This window comes from Zea mays, chromosome 10 (genome assembly GCF_902167145.1).
Source record: "Zea mays cultivar B73 chromosome 10, Zm-B73-REFERENCE-NAM-5.0, whole genome shotgun sequence".
NCBI lineage: Eukaryota > Viridiplantae > Streptophyta > Magnoliopsida > Poales > Poaceae > Zea > Zea mays.
In genome coordinates this window covers 151,245,378-151,264,069 of record NC_050105.1, presented here as the reverse complement: position 1 = coordinate 151,264,069, position 18,692 = coordinate 151,245,378, and the positions used below count along the sequence as shown (strand labels likewise).

Genomic DNA, 18,692 nt, shown 5'->3' with positions numbered 1-18,692 from the left:
GCCTAAAACCTTTTGCTTCCAGCGTCTGCCTCCACAATTCCAACTTTTGAGAAACACCACTCCTACTCTCCTCAATAAGTACCACATCATCGGCAAAAAGCATACACCACGGTAAAACTCCTTGTATGTCCCTTGTGACCTCATCTATCACCAAAGCGAAAAGATAAGGGCTCAAAGCCGACCCTTGATGTAGTCCTATGTTAATTGGAAAGTCATCGGTGTCTCCATCACTTGTTCGGACACTTGTCACAACATTAGTGTACATATCTTTAATAAGATTAATGTACTTTGTTGCTACTTTGTGTTTTTCCAAGGCCCACCACATTACACTCCTAGGTACTTTGTCATAAGCCTTCTCCAAGTCTATGAAGACCATATGCAGGTCTTTCTTTTGTTCTCTGAATCTCTCCATAAGTTGTCTTAGTAAGAAAATGGCCTCCATAGTTGATCTCCCGGGCATGAAACCAAACTGATTTTGGGTCACGCTCGTCATCTTTCGCAGGCGGTGTTCAATGACTCTCTCCCATAGCTTCATTGTATGGCTCATGAGCTTAATTCCACGGTAATTAGTACAACTTTGAACATCTCCTTTGTTCTTGAAGATTGGTACTAATGTACTCCGCCGCCACTCGTCGGGCATTCTGTTTGCCCGAAAGATGGTGTTGAAAAGCTTAGTCAGCCATACTATCGCTATGTCTCCAAGACATCTCCATACCTCGATAGGGATACCATCAGGGCCCATCGCCTTTCCTACCTTCATCCTTTTTAGCGCCTCCTTAACTTCATATTCTTGTATCCTTCGTACAAAACCCCTGTTGTTGTCATCGAATGGTTCGTCCAATTCTATTGTAGCACTCTCATTCCCTCCATTGAACAATTTGTTGAAGTACTCCTTCCATCTGTTCTTGATCTCTTCACTCTTCACTAATAGTTGGTTTGCTTCGTCCTTGATGCATTTGACTTGGTTGACATCCCTTGTCTTCCTTTCACGAATCTTGGCCATCCTATAGATATCCTTTTCTCCCTGCTTTGTGTCCAGCCGTTGATAAAGGTCGTCATAGGCTTGACCCCGGGCTCTACTAACCGCTCGCTTTGCAGACTTCTTCGCTATCCTGTACTTCTCTATGTTTTCTGCACACTTGTCATGATGTAAGCGTTTGTAGCAATCTTTCTTCTCCTTGATAGCCTTTTGGACATCTTCGTTCCACCACCAAGTGTCTTTAACTTCCCTTCTGTTCCCTTGACTCAACCCAAACTCTTCTGAAGCTATCTTTCGGATGCATGTCGCCATCTTCCTCCACATGATATTTGCGTCTTCCTCTCCTGCCCAAGGGCCCTCCTCGATAACTCTCAAGCTTTCCGAAAAAAATCTAAGATCGTCAAAATCAGAGTTCAGAGCCTAGGGTATGACATTTTTCCTAAGGTGGAAAGTGTGGCGCTTTCAAGCTGCAGAAGTGCCACGAATTTACGTGGCAATGTTGTGGTGCGGTAGTGCCACAGTTGGAGAATTGTCGCAATCTAAAGGTCATAACAACTATTTTGACTTCCAATGGTTAGTTTTAGGAGTGAGAGTAAATATCCTCATCCCATGGTCCATGGACGAGATATTGATGCCCTGATCATTCCTAACACATTTCAAAGCCTTGAGAAGCTCTCTCCAACTCCACTCTCTGTGGCAATGAGTAATTAGTGTGGAAGTGTTGGGTTGAGAGATTAAGGGCATATTTGGTTCATGGCTAACTGTGTCACACTTTGCCTGAGGTTAGTCATACGAATTGAAGAACTATCTTAAGCAGAAAAGTGAGGCAAGTGTGGCAAGTTAGCCAGTGAACCAAACATATCCTAAGAATCAGAGAGCAAGCCAAACCTTGAGCACTAGTTGTAGTTGAGCTTTGTGAACCTTGGTTGTGCATTTGTTACCTTGGGAGGTGAAGACTACTAGATAGCTAGGCTAGGCATCGTTCGTGGTGAACCACAAAAAGGTTTGCATATACCAAAAATTAGTGAGACACTCATGTTCAGTCTCACTATTGGACTGAAGAAAATAAGGTTGGAAGAGACCCAGAACATTCGTGGTTTCCTCAACAACGTGAACATAAAACGCCTCGCCAATGAGTTGAATCACAAGATAAATTGAATGTCTTGCCTCGTACCTTTTGAATTATAATACTTGATTTTTGCTTATTTATTTGATTGTGCTTATTTGTAAATACATTTACTTCGTTGACTCGCCACTGACCATCTATAAGATTAGCTTCTAGGTATGTTACTGTTGAGTTCTCTGTGTTACGTGTAAGTGTGGCAGTATCATGCCTATATTATTCGCTGCTTTGAGTTAATTTTTTACAGACCTATTTACTCACCTCATGTGATTTCACTTCCATATTCAGGTCCGGGGATTCTTCCCTCTGTTCCAACCTGCCTTTCCTCTGAAACTAAAATAAATAAATGTACAGGTGCAGAGAACGAATTTCAGCAGCAGTGACATGGAATTATTAGATTCTCAAATCAAACTTTTGGCAGCGCATGGAGGCTGCTAGAGCCAGGGAACCACAACCACAGGAACCAAAAAATAATAATAATAAATTAGAACAAAAATAATCTTGTCCATTGACCAAGAAACATCCAACTTGCAGGCTGCACCAGAAGGTTAGTACAGAAAAGAAAAGGTCCATACAAAAAACATGCACATTGACCAGCTCACATGACCCCATTTCTCTCAAGAATTCCACTAACAACCGTTGAATATTTCAACTGCACAAGGCTTTATGCAGAGTTGACTCAGCTCAAGGGCAATCAAATGTCATGTAACAAACTGAAGTATTGTGGCAACAATACAAATCACAACTCCATCTAAACAACCCCATCACACATGTTGGAGCACCTCCAAGAGTTACCACAACCAACCCCCAATCTAGATTTGTTTAGCAAGATTTGAAGAGAGAAAAAAACTGTTCTCCAACAAGTTTCTATCTGAACTCTTAATCTTTCCGCTATCGGGAAAATCGATCTAACTGTGCAGAAATATGAGCTCAAGTGTCGATGTGTCAATCTAGAGGTGAAAGAATGTGATAAGAAGAAAGAGTAAGACAGGGTTCCTAATGCAAATGTATAATGTATAAGAGAGAGAAACAAAGTATAAAAATGGTTTGGAGTAATTTAGAAATAGTTCATGACTCCTGATACAAAATTGTTTTCTATATTTTAGAAGGAAACCACTAAACATACTGTCATCGTTTTTTAGCCACTTCTAAAACTCAGTGATTCACCAGGAAACCAACAAACATACTCTCATTGCTTTTTTTTAGCCACTTCTAAAACTCAGTGGTTTACCAACTAATTTTCTGGGAACTATTGGAGATGCTCTTAGCTGACCACCCAAGTTCTCTACAGCTAGCAAAGTTTCATACAGGATGTGATGTGCAGCTCAATGACAAACCTACCAGTTTCACTAAGCACTCTGAAATGCAACAGTACTTCTGTATATCTCTTTTTAAGTATAGTCTGTGTACAAGGACAGAACACATATCAAAGATACTACCAGATTAAAATACAGGATCAAAGGTTCCACTCACCCAAATCAGTTCATTGACAAAGAAATTAACTACGTCAGTTGTTTCTGTCCATTTGCCTACACAAAGTCTAAACACGCAAAAACAGGATGAGAGAACGAATCAGCACTGCAATGGACTAAGCCAACATAAGTTCACGTTGAGTGATCAATGAAGCGTCATCTCCTTTGTGATCAGACTATGTACATTCGCTAATCTTTGGGTACCAAAAAAATGGTGGTGGTGTCAAAAGCATCACCTCTCAACACTCTCACCTTATCATAGCACCATAAGGCCCTGTTCGTTTACTCTGGAATGGTATGATTAGCTCAAATAGTTCCTGGTCTCAATCTGAGATAAACGAACGGGCACTAAGCCTGCTTCGTTTCTGTGTTGGCACAGATGCTAACCATATAAACATTAACTAATCACTACCACATCAAACCAGATGAAAAGAATGGAACAAATAGTATTAGACCATTACTACGAAGCACTGCCAAGTATGGATTCACAATCTACACAGATGAGAAAATGAAATAAAAATAATAAACAAACCAATTTATATAAAACAGAAGGACAAGCCTCTATGAAGACGCATTTGTATGATGCAGTAGTTGCTAACTTATGCAGAGAAAAGGCTACCTCATCTGAACACCGCTGCTGCATTTCACAAGAATGTTTGGTTAAGGGGCATCACAGCAAGCAAACGGGCTGGCAATCTCCTGTATCCCATCACCCGGTGCCATGTGGCTTACTCAAGCAGTCAAGGATTTCTGTGCGGGTGCGCACAATCCTGTGGAACATCTCTCTGACCTGGCGCTCGAGCGGGTCGAGCCCTTCCTTGATGGATTCGCACAGGTGCACTAGGTCCTGCGCGGCCTCCCGCAAGACGGCGTCCTTGTCCTCGCGCAACGGGAAGTCGGCGGCGTCAGTGATCTCCATGAGGTGCCTGGAGCAGAGCTCAATCTGGTGGATCTCCTTGAGCAGGCCGCACGAGTTCTTGCGGTCCTTCTTCTTGGACTCGTCGAGGATGCGCTCGTAGAGCGTTGTGATGGGGGCCGAGCAGGGGAGGTTCCTGATGACGGAGAAATGCGCGTGGAGGCCGCGGTCCTGGCACGGGATTGCGGCGACGAGCGCGAAGGCGACGATGAAGAGGACGGCGCCCATGGTGTAGACGGCGGAGGCGAGGCCTCCCGTGGCAGCGTTGTCGTGCGGGCGGGGCACGGGGAGTCCTCCCCCGATGGCCTGCAGCTGGCGCGCGGCAGACCAGGCCCGGGACACGCTCCAGGAGAGGGACCTGAGGTGGGAGCCGGAGCCGGAGCCGGAGCTCCCGCCGCTGCTGCTCCGGCGGTGGTGGCGAGGGGGCTTCTCGTTGGCGCGGCCGAAGGATCGGTTGCGCTGGCCGACGACGCCCCCGCCGTCCCTGTCGTCGAGCATGAGGATGGTGAGGTCGGTGAGCGCCTTGCGGGCGCGGCGGATCTGGGCCTCCCCGAGCGGCGAGGAGGAATCAGAGGACGAGGCGAGGACGGCTGCGGCGATGGCGAGGTGCTTGCGCCACTGGCGGACGAGGTCGAGGCCGTCGCGGACGGCGTTGCAGAGGTCGAGCGCCTTGACGGCGCGGTCGGAGAAGTCGGCGACGAGGCGGTCGAGCGGGGGCCGCGCGGCGGGCGAGTCCCCGGAGCCGAAGAGCAGGGCGCGGAACTCCTCGAGGCAGAGGAGGAAGGATTCGAGGAGGCGGCGCGTCCAGGCGAGGGAGAGGACGTCGTCGGCTGCCGGGAGGTCGGCCAGGAGTTGGGCGGCGCGGCGCTGGAAGGCGTCTGTGGCGTCTGGCGGCGGCGGGAAGGAGTGGATCTGGTTCTGGTCACGGCGGAGCGAGCGGATGGAGCGGCCGATGGAGGACAGCGGCGCCGCCGCCGGCGACGACGAGGAGGAGGAGTCGGTGGCCGGCATTGTGCCTCGCATCGATCGATGCGGGTGGGAGGGCTGGGGACTGGAGCGTCTGTTGGGCTGGGCGACTGGGTGATGATTGCTTTGATTGGCCGCCGCCGCCGCTGCGAATCCAAATCGACGGAGGAGGAGGAGGGAGCGGATGCGGAGACTGCTACTGCAGACGAGACGAGACGAGACGAGAGGACACGACACGGCACGCCGCTACCGCTATGCAAGTGCGCTCTCGGCTGCCTCGTGACCGAAGAGAGGGGTCTTTGGGACACGGGGGACGGGTAGCGAAATGGATTGGGACAGCCGGAGGTTTGTCTGTCAGGCTGTCTGCTCCTACCCTCTCAAACCGAGGCAGCTAATTGCTGGCTCCACCCTGGCTACGCCTGTATCCCTGCCGGCCTGCCCTCTAATCTTCCATTCCATAATAATTTGACCTCCGTTCTACCTGCTACTACTTTATAGCTAGAGATGGCAACGGGTACAAACCCGCTGGGTTTTGCCGTCCCAAACCCGTACCCGTGAAAAATATTTATGCCCATTAAAAAACCCGTACCCATGACGGGTTTGAGATTTTGCCCAAACCCGTACCCATCGGGTTAGCGGGTACCCACGAGTTTTATCTCCAATATGCTTGTTCTTCCTATAATCAATAAGTATCATAATGATTAATGAGATCATGGTCCAAAATTTATGTGATGAATAACGAGTTCATGATTTGGTATAAAAATTATTAGTAGAGAGAATGGAATACAAATAATAAGTTGTATAATTAAGTGACCTTGCACTAAGTTATCCATCCACCACATATATAACACTAGTAAAAACTATAATAGCAAGCAAGCAACACTCTCACCGACTACTTATACATTCACCATTTGATAAAAATTAGTAAGTAAATAAGGAATAACAAGTTTGTTGTTCGTTTATAAAATAAAATGACAATATGCACTAGGTTTGGTGGGGTTTAAAAAACCCACGGGTTCGCGGGTTTGGGTACTATAAGAACAAACCCGTACCCATAAACCCGTCGGGTATAGATTTATGCCCGTTAACAAACCCATGGGTATGAAAATTGACCCAAACCCGTACCCTAATGGGGTAAAAACCCGTCGGGTTTCGGGTTTCGGGTACCCATTGCCATCTCTATTTATAGCCCATTCCTTTGATTGCAGATATGGCATCCAAAATTTCTCCTAATCACTCGTGTTGAACGACGATCCGGCTCTAGTCTCGGTTTGCATCAAATTAACTCAGTTGATTATCTTTATTTTATACTAGTCGGTTGCCCGTGCGTTGCGATGGTTTACAACAATATCCATGTAAACTATCCACCAAAAAACTCAAAATTTTTTATTGATTGTCTCCGCTCTCCGTATAATTTTTTTGATTTGGCTAACTGATGTTATTATTTACTCCATCCAATATGTCTTGGTACAACAAGATCAATGAAGTGAGCGATTAGAAGAGAGTTCACAGTGACTGACTGAACGAACGGAGATTATAAAATGACATAATTCCACCATACAAAGACTAAATAAGAGAAAGTTTGTGAGCTCAAGTTTCTAAAATAAGTCACTGAACTCAAACTTATAAAAAGATAAATCAAAATATGGAATGAATGCTAAAGTCAGGCATCAATAAAAACTGGATGTGCTCCATATAAATTATGCTACTTCGTAGCAATTACTAATATTTAAAACCAACAAATAACCTTTTATTTTACTGTTAGTGTGACAAATCATTGTTGCTCCATCCAATTCAGCAACCTCAAACATCATGGAGTCCATTGCGTCAATGTGGTCTCAGAAACGACCTAATGCTTGCAAGAGCCAAGAACTTCGTGTCGTGATTGGGCTGTAGCATCAGCTTGTAGTGCTGGTCCGGTCCGACACGATTATATATTTTTACTTTACAAAAAACGTATATACATATATATAATTTATATTCAATATTAAAAACATCTGAGCATGATGTTCTACTGGTTAGACAACTTTACCCAGTGTCTCCCGCCCTTCTTTCATCAGGGCATGGGTTCAAACCCCACCTCCTACACCGTTTTTAATATTTTATGATGATTTAATCAAATGGGTCGACGGGCTAACGGGTTAGCCCGGCACAGTCAGCAGGCCGGCATGACGTGCATGGGCCAGAGTTGTGGCCCGCGGGCGTCTGGCCCGTGCCGGGCCGCCGTTTGGCCATCTATAGACGTGCAGCGGATTAATTTGAAATAGCTGTGAGGGGTTATTTGTAAAAAAATGACGCGGGACAACCGTTGAAACTGGTGCTTTAAGTATAGTATAGATATAGTTATCCATCTAATCACGTAAGATTTATTAACTACCACCTAAGAACATGTCCAAACCCCGCTAATAAATATATGAAGGGGTACGGCCGATTAAGAACCCCGGACATATTACTTTATTTATCATTCTTTTATCATTCCTGCTCTAAGAATAGATGTAGACTAGCCTTAGTTGTAGCCTTCCTTATATCCACTTACACCTTTATTCGACTCTACGTCGTCTAGATTCATCTTGTTGGTCTGTCGTCCCCAAGGCGACCCTACGATCTTACCCCTCTCAGGGGCAAGACCTAGTTATACATTAAGGATACACTACCTCGACTGTCTCTTAATTACTAAGTAACTCCACATTGTTTGGGGACGCCCTAAACGACCTATCGACCCGGAGCACTCTAAGATCTCTCCCTCAAGGGACGAGCCTGTTCGGCTTCTCGGCTGGCAGCTGCGGCTGCTGCAATCCGTAGAAACAAATATTGTGGGAAGACAACCCGGCGCCATTGCGGACCCGTCCGGCCGAGAGCGCAGCCGTCCGGTGCGACACAGGGAAGGCATTGCTCCTGCGCCCAGGTCAAGAATCGTCTGGCCCAGAGTCGCGGACCGTCCGCGCCGCCGTAGAGGGCACCGTTAGCCGATACACCCCCAGTGATTGGCGTCCAGATCGATGCCAATAGAACCATTATATTATATAGTATAACAAGGTGTCTGTCTGTACGTTGCTATGGTTTTCATTTATACTTAGCATTTATATAATATAAAACACTACTATGTTTAGATGTCGATATTGGAGGACATAGAATTGAATTAGGTTTAATATCAAATCAGTCATGGTATTGAAATAAGATGTAATTCCAATTCTATTGTTTGGATGTCACTGAATTGGAGTTTGGAATTGTGTGGTATAATTCCACGCAATACAGAGGGGTGACGCTCGGTATTGAGAGAGGGAATTTCTAGTTACAATTCCAGAGAATTGGGTCTCTCGTTCCAAATCTTAGTTCTGCGTACAACCAAACAACAGAATTTAGGAAAGCTAGTTCCAATTCTCAATTCAGTGCTCCAATATCAACATCCAAACGGGCTAAAAGACATATGTGTTCTATTAGCTAGTGGTATAAATGTGGGTTTAAAGCCACCAACCATTGTTTGAATCCCTATTTATACATAATTTTATCATTTTTACTCTTTAAATGTTGGATAATTTTTATCATGTTTACTATCTAAATATGGTGAAGCACAACGACAATGGAAACTATAGAACTATGAAAAGTGGTGCTTTAATATAGTAGAGATAAGAAGAGTTTGATTTCATTTTCGATGTTATTATTGATGGATGCGCTTTTGTAGCTGAGCGATAATTCGTCCCTAATACATACGCCCTAAAGTGTATAGAGAATTCAAGCTTTTCAATTTAATAACTTAGCTTAATAGATAAGTCTTAGTTACAACATATTAACTATGTGATGTGCGACATTACAAACCTGATAATCTTGTAGCCACACGCGAGTGTACCATAAAGTACAAAAGACAGCAACACTTACCAACTACATCATACTCAGCGGCACGACACCTATGGATCCGACATATCATATCTTCCCTTGCGATAGATATGGCAGTCGCCTATAGAAGGATGTTCCTAACATTGAGCCACGATTAAAGCATGGCTCTACATATGACTTACTTCAGGAATAAGATAAGAACGAGACAATTAGGTCTTCCCTGATTGGATCTAAGGTTCATGTGACTTATCTCATCCCTTGCACTATAAAATGGAGAGCAGATTAACATTTAAGGGGATTCTTGATTCACTTCCTCCGAGGATTCTAGGGTTATACCTAGGGTTTGGATAATATACAAAGAGCACACATAAAGGTGGATTAGAATCAATAGTCTAGAACTCCCACCACAACTAATAGGTGAGGAGGCTAGAAGGTTTTAATGCTCAGTTGTGTGTGAGCTTGTAATCATCTTCACCTTTGTGTTCATCAATGGATTAGTAGCAATATAAAATAGGGTGTTATGAGCACTACGGCCTAAACCTCTCTAACTACCCACGTGATGGCTTCAGTTGTTTCTAGGTTTAGCATGAATGTTGACCTATGCCTCGCTCTCTCCTAAAATCTCTCTTTTCGATACCCTTTGTAACATGGTGTTGTTATGCAACTATATTGTAACACCCCGTCCACTCTCGGACCGGTGGTACTTACTCCTGGCATCCCTCTAGGACCATAGACCATCCCCACAGACCAACACGAGTCTTTTGTGTGCACTTTGTCCTCACTCATACGCACCCGAGAAAACTTCCCGGTCGGTCACCCATCCCAAGATTGCTATTCTAAGATAGGCTTCCGAAAACGAAGATGCACACCTTAGGCTAGGATATCACACAATCCACTAGGCTTGTATATCACATATATTTAGCGTGCTAGCTAGGGTGTGGGTGCTTTTTTCTCTTGAGTTTATCGTGTTTCGCTCTACATCATGACTATGGTGACTCCAACACATTTGTGACCAAGCAGATTCTTTTGACACTTTCTCCAGCAACTCAGTTCATGAGACACACTACATGAGGTGTGGGAACTTCATGTGATCTTTTCTACTACCACCTTTGGTAGGTAGATGTGCCTCGATGGGGTCGTATGGCCTAGTCCCTGGAGGTTAGGCCTCTACATGTACCCCCGTTGGGACGCACAACTCCCTAGTAGAATTGCATCATCTGCACCCATGGGGTTTGGAGCAGTGTGATCTCTCTACATGCATGTGGCACTCCTCTAGCCTCGTATCGTGACCAGGGTGAGGCGAGCTCCAAGCATGAGGGTTCCTCCCTACATAGCTCATCTTGACACACTCATTGGTGTGTCAACTTTGCCACCAAAAATATGTCGTTGATTCTCTGAACACAGTGCAAGCTCTCCTTCACAACCCAGTTGTACTGAACACCGGTGCGACGACTGTTGAATAATGGTGACAAGATACCACTAGGTTCATAGTCATTGCTAAGGTCAACCCTTCCCTTCTCTACATGTACAGCCTCACCTAGAAAAGTCTACATCAGACTATGATGTGCCATATGCATGCTCTCGAGCCCTAACCATGGTCTCTTCAACTTTGACCATTAGGGTTGTATCTCAACCTACAAATCTACGGTGTAGAGCCCCACCTAAAGTCCAGCACCTATCACCATGCTAGCCACTGGAATATTATCATGGAGTGTAGGGTATGCCTCAAGGCCCTCATAATGTGGAAATAGGCCCTGATAGTAGTTCCTTGTCCCAACACCTCCTATGTCATACGTCATCCATGGGGCTCGTGAAAGGTAAATGGGAATTAATCCATTTCTATATTTGTTTTGGTGTTTAACGACCATAACAGCATTATGGACTAACTAGTTTGCTAGGTAAATGGTTACAAATTCATAAGAATAAGATGGAAGATGCAATATGAACTATAGCTCAAAACTTAGTTAAAGAGGGCATATTTTGGAAAAGAGGAACCTTTGGGGGTTCAAGTGTTTGGATAAGTTCTAAGATGCCCTTGGAACATTTTGGAACTTTTGAAAGTGGCTATAGAGTTTAGGAATGAAAAAATGGGATTCTAGAAGCTAAGTTTGGAAAAGCTGACTAGAAATGAGCAAAAGGACTTAGAGAAAACAAAACAATGAAGACTGTCGGAGAGGAAATTCTCCGGCCGGGTGGCAGAACGCACCCGCCCTAAATCCTAAGATGAGGAGGGGCCTAAGCGTTTTGCCTGCTAGATGGAATCGAGAAGAACACAAGAACACACAAGGGTTTAGAGTGGTTTAGGCTGCCGGAGCGTAATACCCTACTCCATTGTGTGTTGTATTGAGATTGAGAGCTTGTATGAAAGTCTGAGTGAGCTTGAGTCTAAGAGCGTGTAAGTGAATCTGTCTTGTAACGTCGTGTGCCCTCCTTTTTATAGCTCAAGGGGGCACGTACAAGGGTGCTGAGCCCCGACATGTGGGCCTAGGGGCAAAATGGAGGGAATACACTATAGAAGTATCTCATGCGAGCAACGCCTGGGCAATCTCCAGGCGCCGTAATGTCCGTAGAGCATATAGTATTGATACGTCGTGGCTGCATCCTCGGTAACGCGCGAGTGATGATGAGCATAATGTATGCCGCAGCACTAGCGTACCGCCTACCAACGGAATGGACAGACACGCCGCCTGCAAGATGGCCTGGTCGCCGTCCGTCAGCGAAGTGGACATGGTACATTAAATGCTAAGGCGGCACATCGCCTGCTAGTGGAATGGATATGGCTCATTAAATGATGAGGCGACACATCACCTGCCAGTGGGGCAGGCGGCGCGCCTTATCCACAATAAATGTAGAGGCCGCGCGGCCCAGAGGCCTTACGTCAGGCTCCGCTCGCTGGCTTACGTCACGGGCAGTAGGCCACGTGGCAGCATCGGGGCTCCGCCTGAGCGGGGAGCAGAGGCGTACACGGTACGATCCGGACACGTGTCGGCTCCGGACCCCCGCCTGGCCTTGATTAAGGCCTAGGTATTATTTGTCCCGGAATCCCGGGACCCTGCTGTGAGTGGCCCGGACCCCACACAGGGGGGTCCGGAACCCATCCTAGGGGTCCGGTTTGCACCCGTGGAGGTCCTGGACCTTGCCCGAAGGTCCGGTCTGTATACACAGGGGTCCGGCACTTTCCCATGGGGCCCCGGACCCACTGTTGATACCTTGGAGTGTATCGTCTTCTCTGGCCACGTGGCGGCCCCGGAGACGTCCACGCGATGGGGTCGGGTGCAGTTCACCACGCGACTAAAGATAGCCGCGTGGGCACCGCGCCTTCATACTGTAGTAAGGGGTACCCCTGTTTAGCGTACCGAAAGTGCCCCCCCCCGGGCCCACCTCAGGAGAGGATACGAGCCTGTAGGTGGGGCCAAAGCTTGATTGGTGATTGGCGCGCCGCTTCCGTGTGCTTGCTTACGTAATCACTGCCAGTCCGCCTTCGATCACGCCAACTGCCAAGTCTGTCCCCGCGGCTGACTGACCCACAACCCCCACGCCTGATGGTTTCGCCGGGCCACGCGCGAGGCGCCTCGATACCACTGCATTGGTTTTAAAAATTCACCTTCTCTGTCTTCTGCGGCGGCCCCGAGGAGGCGCGGTACTGGCGCGAGCGACGGTTCGCTCTTTCTGCACTCAGAAACCGACGCCCAAGGAGTATGACTCGTGGGCCCGGGCCCCCGTGTCAGATACTGGACCGTTGTTTTGGGCAAAGATGAAGAGGTGCACTACCGCGGGCGGCGGTTCGCTCCTCGCACGGCGGTTTGCCTTCTTCGCACCCGGAGACCCGCACACCAACTGTATGACTTGTGGGCCCGGGCCCCCGTTTCATAGGCTAGGTTGCTTCGATGCGCGTCGGGCTAGATTTTCTGCGACGTCTCGGGGCGCGAGCAAGGGAGTCTTCCTTGAAAAGGGATTCACCCTACGCGCAGCGGTTACGCTTTCACATTTTCTCCCAACTGCTGCGCCCTTTCGCCTTCGAGCTCTCCGCACCCCTTTGCATTTGCGCTCCTCTGCTTTCCGCCGCCGTAGTCGCCATGGCCTCGCTAGTCCATCCCGAGCGCTTCCAGTCCGAGGTGGCACTCAACCTGGTGCGCAACCTGCTCGGATGGGGCGCGTCGGCGTTCGCCGGAAGGATCCGCCCCGGCGCCTCTCCCCTCGGTGATCTCACCGCATGGGAGCTCGTGCTCTTCGTCTCCTACCTCTCCTGCGGGTTGGCACTGCCGATCTCACCTTTCTTCCTGCTGCTTCTGGAGGAGCTCGACCTCCAACTTCAGCACCTCACACCCTACTCCATCCTCCAAGCGGCCATCTTCGCCCACCTCTGTGAGATGTTTGTGGGGGTGGCACTTCTTCCGCCAACGCCCGGATGAAAGGGAGTTGCGCAGCGACCTTCCAGAGATGGAAAGCGAGTTGAGCTATGGCTCCATCTTCTGCATGAACTTCATTGCCTCCTGCAGCGGCCTCGTCAGCTCCTCCCTGAACTTCACCAGCACCTCGTGATACGCCTCCATGAACTGGTCCAGCTCCGTCTCAGCGACGAGGCCGCCGAGCGCCATGCGCTGCCGCGCCTCCATCTCTTTGGCTTTAATGGCCTCGATGTCACCTCCAACGATGAGGGCTCCTTCGCCTTGACACACACATCGAGGAGACTGTTGTTGGCAAGCTGCAGCACCGAGTTGTCGCTAGCGCCGCTGTTCCTAGTGGCCGCCACCGTGTTCAGGGTGAGCGGCAGGTCTGCAAGACGCCGTGGGGACGCTGCCCGAGAGGTCGTACACGACACCGTGGAGACGGCGGCCGCGCGCTTCCAGCACGACCCTGCTGATGTCGAGTAGTTCATACCTGTAGAAATGAGGCTAGGGCTCCGCTTGAAGGCGGATGTAATAACTTTTGTCTTTGTAAGATACTTTTGGGAACTATCAATTAAACAACTCTTATCTGTATGGCATTTGTTCTTGCTGTGTGTGGCGTTACCAACTCCTCTCCTGGTACTTGGCCCCCTGGGATGTAGGCTCGATGTGTCGAGGCTTGATACCAGCATACCTAAGGAAGAGTTGGTGACCTAGCCCCTAGGAGGTAGCCTCGACTAGAACCTGGACCTGTACACAGCTTTGGCTAGGAAGTATTAGTAGCACACCCATAGGACCCATCGTCTGGTATCAGCCATCCTTTCATTCATGCAACAGGACCTGCAGGATTGAGCCTGGGAAGCCAAGCCGTATGCCCGGACCCCCTGAATCACAGCTCCAGATACTAGGACACCCATCGCAGAGTGGTGGAGCATGCAGGCTTAGGGTACGGAACCAGGCTAAGCGACTACACAGTTCCGGACCACCCCAGGAGACGTGCGTCCATTCTCTAGAGCCGGACCCTAGGTTGCCGGGCCCATAGGGCTATAGCTCCAAATACTAGGATACCTGTCACAGAGTGGCAGAGCGTGTAGGCTTAGGGTACGGAACCAAGCTAAGCGGCTACACAGCTCCGGACCACCCCAGGGAACGAGTACCATTCTTTATAACTGGCCCCAAGCTGCCGGACCCCCTGCCTTCGTAGAGGGGTCCTAACCTGCAAGCCTGGCTACCCAATTCGGATGTCATCATACCAGCAAGGGTGGGAAACTGTATGGGTGGGTTAGATAAAAAATAATATCCGGAAACTGTAGCAGAATAAAACCATCACAGAAGCACATCTGAGGGGGTAAATCCTTTCTTTATAACTCGATATGCATGGGTGCAGACCAACAGGACGGGCTTATGAGGGCGGACCTCACTGGGCTGGCATACACGTATGCACAACCTAGTTACAAAAAGAAGAAACCCCAACCCCTCAGACTTGCTCCTATGGATAGAACTTACGGAGATGCTCTATGTTCCAGGGGTTGGGAAGAGGCACTCCTTCAGTTGTGGTAAGGCGGACATACCCGGGTCGGCATACTTCCGTCACCTTGAAGGGTCCTTTCCAACTGGGGGAGAGTTTGTGGAGCCCTTCTTGGTTCAATACTCGCCTTAGGACTAGGTCCCCGACCCCGAGCTCCCTATTATGCATGAACCGTTGGTGGTAGCGCCTGAGCGTCTGGTTGTATCGTGCATTTTGGATCGCCGCTTGCCATCTACACTCGTCGATGAATTCCACGTCCTCATGGCGTAGTTGTTCCTGCATAGACTCATCAAACGACTGGAACTATGGGGAGCCCATAAGGATTTCCGGGGGAAGGCAGGCTTCGGCCCCGCAGACCAAGGAGAACGGGGTCTCCCCGGCAGCTTGACTAGCTATCGTCACCGGAGTCGGAGCCTCCAGTGAAAACATCCTTTAGGACCCCCTCGGGCGACTGATACCCGAGGTCCCGTTCTCCCGCGGCCACCTTGTCATCGTCGACCCTTTCCTTGCCAGGCCGGCAACGAGGTGGGGAGCCATCCTTGGAAGTCTGCTCGCGTCGCTCGCTGATGCGCTTCGCGAGCTCGATGATCTCGCGACACTCCGCGGCGTTGTGGCGACTGTTGGGGTGTACAGGGCATGAGCCGCTGTTACCCCTCTGCGGCCGTGGGCGCTTGTTGCGCTCGCTCCGGCCCTCAGTCACAGCTGCGACGATTAAAGCAGCAGACGGTGGCCTCTCGAGGCCGCGGTTCTTCTTCTTCTTTTTGCCGTCCTGAGCGACGGCACCCGAGCCACCCGTCTGGGCGACCCCGGTCTATGGTGCCGAGTGCCATGCACGGCCCTCAGCAGCCCTGGCACACTTGTCGGCCAGAGCGAAGAGTGTAGAGACAGCCTCCACGTCGTGCGTGGCTAACTTCTCCAACATCTTTTCATCACGTACTCCTTGGCGGAAAGCAGTGATGATAGAAGCATCTGAAATACGAGGTATAGTGCCTCATACCTTGGTGAAGCGGGAGATAAACGCTCGGAGAGTTTCCCCGGGCTCCTGCCTCACTGCGTGGAGGTGGGCCTCCACGCCATGCTGCTGATAAGCGCTGGCGAAGTTCGCTGTGAACCGCGCGCAGAGCTCTTCCCAAGAGTAGATCGATCCCGGGGCAAGATTCATGAGCCAAGTCCGGGCTGGCCCAGACAAGGCTACGTGGAAATATGTTGCCATTACAGCGGTGTCTCCACCTGCTGCCGTAATTGCGGTGACGTACACCTGCAAGAATTCCGACGGGTTTGACGTACCGTCGTACTTTTCCAGCAGGTGTGACCGGAACTTGGATGGCTAAGTTGTCGCGCGGAGATGATCCGCCAGTGCAGTGCAGCCCACGCCGGCCAATGGGACACCCGCCTGGATCCGGGCGCCCGTTGGAGTCTGCGGTGCAACCGCAGCGAAGTCGTAGTCGAGGTTGCGACCCTCAACATTCTGTTGGCGCTCACACGCCCTCTCCAGAGAGACGCGAGCATCCTCGCCCACTCGCCTGTGGTTGAGTTCAGCCTGCAGGTCATTAGACCTCTCCAGAGAGACTGGAGCGTCTTCTCCCGCACACCTGCGGTTGAGCTCCGCCCGCAGGTCCTCAGCCGGTGCGGCCCTCACTGAGGGGGAGCGCTCTGACGCCGATGCCTCATGTTGACGCCAGGATGACCGAGGCCTAGGCCTGGCTATGCCAGAGTGCGCCATGCCGAGCAGACGGTTGACATCGTCACGCCACTGCTTCATGGCCCCCAGCGAGGCCGTGGAGCTAGGAGGGTGACGCAGCAATTTCCTGGCCGCAGACAGCGCCCCAGGCGCAGCTCTTGACGTGTCACACCCGATTTTAAGGAACAAAGTCGGGTGCATCTCATACATGCGCCAAAGAAGACAACGTATATAATAACAGAGTGTATAGAGATAAATGTCACAATATAATCAGAGTACTTATTACATAGCGGAAGTATTACAAAATAAAAGATGAATATAGCAGGAACTAAAATCTATCCTTGGCGCCACAAAGCTGACTAGGAGACGCCACTTAGAACTGCTCCTCTTCTACCACCAGTTCTTCTCCTATGGGGGTGAGACAGCAAGAGTGGGCTCACACATGTTCATCGCTCAACAAGTTGTGGGGAATAATGTGGCATGAACTCGCCAAAGGTGAGAGTTCATGTGAAGTGTAAGGCAAATCAATGTAATAAAGGCTGAAGCTGAGCATTGCTTTTATATGTTGGTCAAAATTTTATTAGCAGTTACTAAGTGTAAGTAAATACCAAACCTTAGAAATAATAAATAAAAGTAATAATAAAATAATCCCAGATGCAATGAAATGACAAATTGAATTTAAGTTCCATAATTTAATCATGTGAGTGTCCGAGTCGCCCATGACCGTGAGCACGGCTAGTATACCAGTTTTACACTCTGCAGAGGTTGCGCATCTTTACCCACAAGTCATGTTACCTATTTGCCACGGAGTTGATCAGACCCCATACACCTCTACCAAGGAAGCGAGGCAGGGTACCACTACGAGGCCTTTACAAAGTTCCACTAGCTTCAGAGAACCCGCTACAGTTTATATGAAGCTCCAGTGCAGGAATCCCTCGCTTGACCGCCATTGCAGCAAAATCAACCCAAGAACCTCCCTACATTGACCACTCCCCTACTAAACCCTTGTGTAGCACTGTTTTCCCGGGTGGTTCTCCATGTTCCCATTAACATAATGATCTTATCATGAACAATAAATAATGAACAAATAATAAAAAGTGTAATCATGAGTAGTGAATATCTCTATACCCAAATCCACATAAAGCAATAGCATGTACTACCCAAAAATTTAGTAGTAGAACCAGTGGTGAAACAAGGTATAAAGATAGTCAAAATCTAGGGTAACCTATTGGGTCCCATCAAAATTAACCTATGTAGATCATTATGATTAATAAGAACATGACTGGGTAAAAGAAGTGATCAAGTGTACAACTTGCCTTCAATGAGCTCCTGCTCAGCAGTCTCTACCCGCCGAACCTCAGGATCCTCTGTAGCTTGCTCGTCTACTCGCATCAATACAAACATACATAGTATAAAGGGAAAATTAACATCACTCCAAACATGTAAACAAAATGCATAACAATAATCTACACATTAAAATAAGATCATAGGAACTGGAATTGTTAAATTTGGAGTTATAGATTTTAAGATATGAATTTCTGAAGGTTTTATGTATTTAACACAAGATTAAGTGATAGATAAATTTTAATGTGTCTTTCATGCCAAAACAGAGGCACAAATGGATAGACAATAATATTACAAAAAAATTAGGAACTGGAATGGACCAATTTGGAGTTCATATGCATTTTCTATGAATTAAACTAGTTTCTAACATTTATTTATGCATTAAAATTAATTTCTGATATTAATTTCTGATTTTCAATACCCACTGGATTGGCCATCAAATAGCGAAGCGTACAGGGGCT

The 18,692-nt window shown here is 48.4% G+C and overlaps 1 protein-coding gene across 1 annotated transcript; it reads right to left on the bottom strand.

Moving 5' to 3' along the window:
- Positions 1-4,003: 4,003 nt before the first annotated feature.
- On the bottom strand, positions 4,004-5,696 carry LOC100279647 (uncharacterized). Its single transcript, NM_001317833.1, has one exon. It carries the CDS (start codon positions 5,511-5,513, stop codon positions 4,284-4,286), a length of 1,230 nt encoding a protein of 409 aa, NP_001304762.1. The 5' UTR covers positions 5,514-5,696; the 3' UTR covers positions 4,004-4,283.
- Positions 5,697-18,692: the final 12,996 nt, after the last annotated feature.